The sequence below is a fragment of the Solanum verrucosum genome, unplaced genomic scaffold (assembly GCF_900185275.1).
Source record: "Solanum verrucosum unplaced genomic scaffold, falcon-dt-bn FXZP01000218.1, whole genome shotgun sequence".
NCBI classification, from domain to species: domain Eukaryota; kingdom Viridiplantae; phylum Streptophyta; class Magnoliopsida; order Solanales; family Solanaceae; genus Solanum; species Solanum verrucosum.
This window is the reverse complement of record NW_026020464.1, coordinates 569,649-578,485: the sequence shown is the minus strand read 5'-3', so window position 1 is coordinate 578,485 and position 8,837 is coordinate 569,649. Positions and strand designations below refer to the sequence as shown.

The window sequence follows — 8,837 nt, the reverse complement described above, 5'->3', positions numbered from 1 at the left end:
AAAAGAATAAAATTAGAAGTTCATTTAAGTACTCGTAATTTCTTTAATTCTATACTAGTCCATAACTTTGAGGTTTCTATAGATTGACACCTCTTATTTTTTGGTCTATTTCTCTTCGGTCTTGCCCTTCACCAGATCCCTTGACCAAATTTAGGGTTAGCATATTTTGTAGCTACAGTTACATGGCTGACCGGAACAATTCATCGGCGATTACAGTGACGGCAGCGGTGAAACCGATATGGGCGAAGCAAGCAGAGGAAGCGAAGCTTAAGAGCGAAGCAGAGAAAGATGCGGCTGCGAAAGCTGCTTTCGATGCCACGTTTAAGAACGTCGAAGCTTCAGCCACTACGGCCGCAGCCGCATCCGACAGTGACTTAGACGACGAGGAATATGAGCAGAAGAGGCTTGCGGAGAAGCCGATCGGTCCGGTTGACCCTATAAAATGTACGGCCGCCGGTACTGGAATCGCCGGTGGAACAGCGTGTGCTCCGTCAACTTTCACCGTTGTGACGAAGGATTCTGATGGTCGTAAGGTACCACATGGTGGGGCGCAGGTTAAGATTAGAGTTTCACCTGGTGTTGGAGTTGGAGGATCAGATTTGGAAGGAATTGTGAAGGATATGGGTGATGGGACATACACAGTGAGTTATATTGTTCAGAAGAGAGGAAATTATATGGTGAATGTTGAATGTAATGGAAAGCCTATCATGGGTAGTCCTTTCCCTGTTTTCTTCAGCACAGGTTTGCTTTTTTTCTTCACTTGGAGTGGTGAATTTCATACTGCTTTGTACTTCCTACGTCAGGTAGCTTAGCTTAGTGAAGAATAAAGAACTTTGGGAAGCAAAAGATGCTAAAACTAGCTGGGATCTAGGGACAATGGCAACATACATTAGGTGTAGTAGCATACGCCAAATCTTTTAGTTTGTCTAGAAAATTGTTGGTTAGTAATAATTGTAGTGATACTCTAGTATTAAAGAAATGTGAATTGTTTAACATTAGAATTAAATGTGTCCAATGGAGCAAAATGGATAGCTTTTTATTTAGAGGGCCTAAATTTTTCAAAAAGCTGTGTAAAATTTCTTTTTTTAGAAAAAGATTGGATTTATGAACTAAAGATATTCTTTTTAGAATGATAACATTTATCTAAACTCTAAAATACTTTTCACCCGAGTCTGATTTGACTTCTAAAAGTTGGATCAAAGTGAGTACGTGATTGATTTGTGTTTAAGCATAATTGTGGTTTGTGGTAATGTGGATAGTTGATTGGATTGTAAATTTTCAAATGAGGCTATGATATTGGTTATATTAAATGGATTGCATCTTTTTAAAGGCTTTCTTGAATTATTTAACCTAAACTAATCAATTTTACTAATCAGAATTAATATTTGGCTATCGTACTAAAAAACAGGTGGTTTTTTTAAAGTATCTAGTATCAATGGGATTGCTGAGATGAGGTCCCATTTGATTGCGGTTGGTCAATTCTTATTTTTGGTCGTGTGCTATTTAGTTGGATTGTCTTGATGATTTCTGTTGTTATCAGGATGGCTTGTGGAGTTCTTTAGTTGTTGTTTTGGACTTAAAAACATCAGAATCAATAGGAGCCCCATAAAAAAAAGCCCCCTCAAAATATATTGGGGCTCCCATTTAATTGTGATGATTTAAAGTCCATTTCTGTTGTCCCAAGTTTAATGGAGCTGTTTGGTGTTAGATATGAGGTTCTACTTAGTAAGACGTAGCACCTCAATGTAATTACGGAATATATTATTTCACCTTTGGAACAATTTTCACCACCCATCAGTAGTCTAGAATTGTATCTGCTGCACCTCTCCACCAGAATTATTCTGCTCTTCCCCAAATAGAATGTTGTCTTCTTGTGTTCACTTTTGTGCCTTCCGTGAGTATGTATATCTACTTTTTTTGATCTACGCATTTGTCCTTTGTCAACATTTCTAAATTCCTGTTAGAGCTAAAACTTTATTAAAAATTCATTCCACGATAACCTTACCACTACCAATTATTCAGAATATAAATTACTCAATTAGATGTCCCAAGTTGTTTTGTGTTGGCTATGGGTTATTATATGAAGGGAAGTAGAAAGAGTCTAAGCATATCCATGATAGATAAGATGACAACAAAGGTGTCAGCATGGGTTTGGCTGAAGCAGAGATCATAAGTTGATGGTGCATCATAGCAGGAATGTGACTCAGTCTTTGATTTATTGCTTGGTTACCGTATTTTAGTCACATAAAAGCAAGAGGACTTTATATACTGGCTAGAAGCTTTCAAACTACTACCCCACCTTCTGTTCTTTTCTTGAATAACTCTCACCATATTTTTTCATTTTTAACATTCCTCTCTGAATCTGTTTCAGAACTTATATTATAAAATGTGGTACTGCTGTTCTCTTGTGCTTACTCTTATTTTTCTCTTTTGTGATGCTCTCATTAATATTGTGATGTAGTTTGAATGAGGAATGATATGGTTGACGTATAACATGGAACTGTAACAATATGTTAGATATTTTCCTTTTCAGTACATCGTTATGATGAAGATGTACTCATGTTTTGGTTTACAAAATTCAACATTATATTCTAGATGTTAAAGAATTTAATGCTGTATTTGTATCACGCAGGCAGTACTACTGGCGGGCTATTGGGTATAGTACCGTCAGCCACATTTCCAAATATGGTCAACCAGAACATGCCTAATATGCCAAACTATTCTGGTTCTGTATCTGGGGCAGTCCCAGGATTGCTTGGGATGATACCAGGTATTGTTCCTGGAGCTTCTGGAGGTGTAGTTTTACCTGGAATTGGAGCATCTATTGGGGAAGTTTGCCGAGAGTACCTTTATGGACGATGTGCAAAAAACTGATTGCAAATTCAATCACCCCCCTCACAATCTTCTAATGACTGCTCTAGCTGCGACCACCAGTATGGGAACACTTAGTCAAGTGCCCATGGCACCTTCTGCGGCTGCTATGGCTGCTGCTCAGGCAATTGTTGCTGCACAAGCTCTTCAAGCGCATGCTGCTCAGGCACAAGCACAGTCTGGAAAAGATTCGTCTGGTATTTCTAGCTCTCATTACTGTCTATAAATTCATCCTATTTGTTGATTATTGTGAGTTATTCTTAAAATTTCCTTACTCCACTAGTCCACTTGTACATTGATTCTTGAATATTTTTTTCTTGTACTTCTATCTCCCATCATTGCCTAATAAGTAATTTATATATTTTTTTGTTACTGGGGGCTGCTCATAAACTTTTCTTACTTAAGTTTCTTCAAACTATATTGCTTCTATAACTTAATGAGAGCAGATAGGCTCTTACTACTTTCTCTCTGCTTCTTCCCCCAACCTACTCATCATAAAATATGATGTGTAGAATTAAAAATGCTTATTGGCATTTCTGCTGTGTATCCATGAGAGTGTACCTCATTCTACTTGTTTGTGCTATTTATGTTTCTTTATGTATCAGGTGACAAAGATAGAAAGGCCGAATCCCTTAAAAGAACTTTGCAAGTCAGCAATCTCAGTCCACTTCTGACAGTGGATCAGTTGAAACAGCTGTTTGGTTTTTGTGGTGCAATCATTGATTGTAGCATTACTGAATCCAAACATTTTGCTTACATCGAATACTCAAAACCCGAAGAAGCAACTGCTGCTTTAGCATTGAACAATATAGAAGTTGGTGGTCGCCCCTTAAATGTTGAAATGGCAAAACAACTTCCTCCAAAGGCAGCTGTCTTAAATTCATCAATGGGCTCTTCTTCTTTGCCCTTGATGATGCAGCAAGCAGTAGCAATGCAGCAGATGCAGTTCCAGCAAGCCCTATTAATGCAGCAAGCTATGACTGAACAACAAGCTGCTAATCGAGCTGCAACCATGAAAACTGCTACAGATTTGGCTGCCGCAAGAGCTGCAGAAATAAGCAAGATGTTGAAAGCGAATGGCCTGGTTTCTGAAGATATGGAAACTGATGACAAAGCTAAGTATGTCACTTGAGCTATTTTTCTTATATGCTTATAATCTATCTTATGTGTTTGGTAATTCATCTAAACTGGTATCAGGAGTATCTTGTTTAATTATTAATAGTTGGACTTATTGCACCTGTAGAACATCACCATGCCTTGTGTTTAGGAAACAGCATGAAGTGAATGTAAGCTATGCATATCCATACCTGTAGATACCAAAAAAGATTACATATAGCTGGCTATGTTCAATGCTTTGATTATAATTGACAACGTAATAGACTTAATTGTGAGTATTGCGACCTTTTAAGATTCTCTATGGCTGTCTTTGATCTAGAGTGATAAAGAGGTCACTAACAAGTTCCAATGAAGAGAGGGGGGGGGGGGGGGGGTACTAGGAACAATCTTAGTATCTGCTTTATAAGTTATATGTGAGTGGTTCTGGGAGGAGTGGAATCTAATTAAAAGGATGGCCTACTGAATCTCCCAGGTATCATATGTTTTACAAGGGTGGAATTTGAGTGGAGTGGGACAAGGACAAGGCTTTCCTCGTGAATCTTCCAAGCATCTTATGGTTTATATAAAAAAAATCTTGAATAATTGTTGCATAATCTATTTCAGTTCTGCAGGAGATCCTATAATGTTTGCTGGTATTGGTTGTTCCTTATTATGGAAAAACAAATGTAAGGAATGTTAATCTGGAGCAATTTCTAGGAAGGTGACAATTTTTTTCTAGGATTTGGATGTCCGAGAGTGTATAGAGTTTCTCATCATCTGCTATTTATTTGCTTGTTTAACTGTATTGGTCTTCTACTAATGAGCTGCACTGTTATAGGTCACCTTCTCCCAGTCGTGCTAGGTCAAGATCCAGGTCGCCATCCAAATCTCGATCCAGATCAAGATCTCCAATAAGTTATAGGCGAAGGCGGAGATCCCGTTCTTTCTCTCCTCCACGGAGATCAAGAGATTATAGATCCAGGTCACCTGTGAGATCCCGGCGCTATTCAGGCTATGAAGATGAAAGGCGGCCATATAGGGATGTTAGATATGCTAATGAAAGAAGTCGAAGACGGGATTTTGTTAGATTCTATGATCGTCGTTCTCCTGTTTCAAGGAGAAACAGAAGTAGAAGCGCAAGTCCTCGAACTAGAAAATCTTACCGTGACGATTCAGGCTCACCAAAACACCGCCGAGAAAGTCCAGCACTTAAGACAAGTAGAGCTTCTCGTCATGAGTCACTATCGCCTGAACATAGACGAAAAAGTAGGTCATCCCCAAAAGATGGTGAAAGAAAATCAAAATATAGCAGGCGCTCGAGATCAAAGTCTGCTGAAGTTAGGGACCAGTCTGATGATAAGCTAGAAGGAAGCAGGGGTGAGAAAGCCAGGCAGAAGGATCAAAGAAGGTCAGCATCACCACAGGTTGATGAAGATGCACAGAAGAAAATGTCACCGGAAGTTGTGGAAGAAAGCAAGTCAAAGCAGAGAAGAGCCTCCAGGTCCAGATCTCCAGAAGAGAAGCATCTTTCTAGCAGAAGCAGAGAAGAGAAAAGAAAGCATCATGCTAGAAGGCGCTCCAGGTCAAGGTCCAAATCTCCTGAAGAGAAAGTTCACTCAAGTGATAAAGTAGACAGAAATAAAGGAGATAAACCTAAGCATCGAAGTAGAAGGCACTCAAAGTCAAGGTCCAGATCTCCTGAAGAAAAACATCATTCAAGTGCTAAATTAGAAAGGAGCAGAAAAGAGAAATCAAAGAGTCGAAGTAAAAGGCGCTCCAGGTCAATATCTGTTGATGATAAGCAGCACGGAACTAAACAGTCAGCAAGCCGTTCTGATAGCCGACGATCAAAGCTCAGGGCACGTTCTAGATCAAATTCTTCTGAAAGTAGGCATGGATCAGGTCAAGATGAAACCGTAAAGGATGAAGTGAGAGGTCATAGGGGTCACCAGAGAAGATCTAGGCAGGATGACAATAATCATGGAACAACTGAGATTAGCTTGATGGAAGAAGATCCTGCTAAGGGAATGTAAACCAGTGACTGATAGCTTCCAATTCATAGAGTTCTGAATCTACGGGTTATGGCTTGTGATACTCAATTGTGTGAACATTTTATTTTACCATTGCAGAAAACATGAGAAGTTTTGAGGAAGCATGATGTCCTGGAAGATTGTGATCCCAACACCCGATGATCAAGAAAGATCTGTTAGACTGAATTAATTGCAGTTTGTATGACGAAAACGCCTTATTTTGCTTCTTTTGCAGGTCCTTCATGGAACATAACCAGAAAGTGAAGTAGCATTAGTTGAAAGGTTGAGTATCAAGTTTGTGCCATCTTGGATCAACTCTGCTGAGTTTCTTGTGAACTACTTTTTGAGCTCATGTATGGTGAACTTTTACCTCTGTCAGTAGGTAGTAATTTCTTAATTGTATGTCTGTTTGAGGATTTTAATTACCCCTTATCCTTTTAGTAATATCAGTGTTGTGAAGGAAGGTATATCAATTACCCTTTCTTGTGAGGGAATTGTGCCTTCCACTGAAGAATTTGAATGTCCTTGAGCATTATGTTCTCATATCCTGTACTCATTAACTGATGCGATCTAATGATAGGGTAGTTTCAAAAAGCTTTCTAATTAAGTAGCGTAGTTGTCTTATGAATCTATTATACTACCTTTGCATGATGAGTTAGTGATGTTGGTAATTCGGTAGTAGGCTCCAATTTTATTTACATTTGGTGGCTTGGTGGGCCTGTTAAATTCCAAAAACATGCAGGTCTTGGGACTGGTTCTTGTTGGCGCTTTATCAATTGAATGGGCAAAGTTATATCTGATTGTATTTGAAGGTATGCAGTTGAAATTTTTGGTTGTTTGAATGGGAGGGCATTCACTGCTTTTGGAACAATTATTTTAAGAATGCTTGCTGAAAATTGTTGGGATGAAGAAATATGTTAAAATTTAAGGTTGTTAATCTTCACATATTTTGCATTGCTTCTTTCCTCATCTTTTCTTCTCCTTTTTTCCATTTTCTCCTTTTTTTTCCCTTTTTTTCTTTCTTTTGTCTTTCTTCTTGAAAATGTTTGGTTAGGCAGGCTGCTATTAAGGTTAATGTAATCAGATGTTGCTGAGATGATAGTGCATGATGCTCCCTGAATCGAGCATGAAACAGATACTCATATCTGTTCTTTAATTGGTGGAACTCAATTGTTCCATAACAGGTAAAATCTTGTTGAATTCATTAGCTTCTAGTTTTTATCCTTGCAAACGGAGTAATGGAGGACATGATGGTTATTGCTCAACACCTCTAGTTCACACACAATTTTAGTAGCCGAAATTGTCTAATTGATTAACAGGTGGTTTATCTGGCCTCTTGCTTATATTTTATTCGTCTAGTGTCCTCCGGGATTACAGTAATTAAAGTGATTGGAACCTCTTGCAGTTACTTCAAATATTAGGAAAAAATATTGCACTTAAGAAAAACAATAGGCATTAAGAAAATAGAAGCGCGATTAAGTCATTTATTTGGGGGAATGGTATGTATGAAATCCACATTTGCACTGTATGCTGACACTTGTTTGTAGCATGCTATGACATGTAAAAGCTACATACATTGTATGAAATAACCTTATCTGAGGAATTCCCTCCTTGATCTGTATCATATATCTGATTGTGGAAATTCTCGTATTACCCTTGTACTTTATATTGACTCCTATGCTCTCATGGTGGCCACCTTATTGTCTTCTGAAGGCATTCTTTGTTAACTGTCTGAAGAATCTCTGCCTTCTTTTTTTTTTTTTTTGGGTTTTCCATTTTGTTTTTTCTAGGTGGTGCTGGATGTATGGGACTGAGAGCTGTATCCTGTTGTCAATCTAGATGTGGTTGATGTCACACTTATAATTTCCTTCTCTTCCCCCTTCCTTTTTCATTTACATTCACGTTTACCCTTCCCCGTCTTTCATCTCGGCTTCTCTCCCTTGCTTTCCTCGTTTTGTTTTTTGGGGTGGTTGGAGGTTCTATAAGAAGTAGTATGACTAGCTAAAAGGCACAAGCAGCAAGGCGAGGAAACATTAATTTTGGCTGGTGATTTGACAATGTATTTTTGCTAGGATGTTTTTTTTGGACAAGGATTATAGCTCAAGAGTAGACACTTTGTTTAGGTGTGTATGGGCCATCTATGAAATAAAAATCAACAGATATTTTTCAGTAGTCTTCTTCCTTTGTATGTTAAAGTTTCAATACATCCACATGATGCTTATCATCCTTCTTTCCCATCAATTCTTCACTAGTGGACTATACTTGAGTTAAAAATGGTGTTGGCTGATACCATTTTCACTCCCTGATAGCAGATTATCCTATAGGGTAAAAGTTGATTCTGACCCTCGAAATTTGGCTAGTGTTCTCATCCCTGGATCTGAAAGATATTTGTGTCTTGTGAACTGATTAAATTATCTCCAGAAGCAAACTATACTTTTGTTTTGATTTGTCTATCCCTTGTTGTTTGGTGTGGTTCTGTGGAATCTTGTTTGATAAACATCCCGTTCTATTCGCTTATACGCTTTGTGCTAGCTCACCAAGAATGCACATTCCATAAACTTATCGTATGCATATAACGAGGAATCTATTCTTTTTTGTTTAGTTTTTCTTATAATTTGATATGCTTTATGAGTCTTGCTCTACTTATTTTCTGGGTTTCTCTATTTTTGGGTGTGCAATAGAGTCATCTGAAGCTGAGTTATGAATGCATGTAAAAGATTTTGAACGAACATTGTATCATCAGAAGGTTTGAGGTCAAGGAAAAAATTAACGGAGCTGTAGGTGTTATCATTTTCGATCAACCGTTAAAACTTCTGTTCTACTTATTAGTCATATAAACAA

The 8,837-nt window shown here is 38.2% G+C and overlaps 1 protein-coding gene across 1 annotated transcript; it reads left to right on the top strand.

The window, feature by feature from the left end:
* The first annotated feature begins 94 nt into the window (after positions 1-94).
* On the top strand, positions 95-8,168 carry LOC125808932 (uncharacterized). The gene is given in 7 exon segments (XM_049488610.1): positions 95-741; positions 2,633-2,865; positions 2,867-3,068; positions 3,477-3,990; positions 4,805-6,808; positions 7,051-7,180; positions 7,787-8,168. Coding segments are annotated over 5 exon segments (2,703 nt in total). The 5' UTR covers positions 95-182; the 3' UTR covers positions 6,000-6,808; positions 7,051-7,180; positions 7,787-8,168.
* Positions 8,169-8,837: the final 669 nt, after the last annotated feature.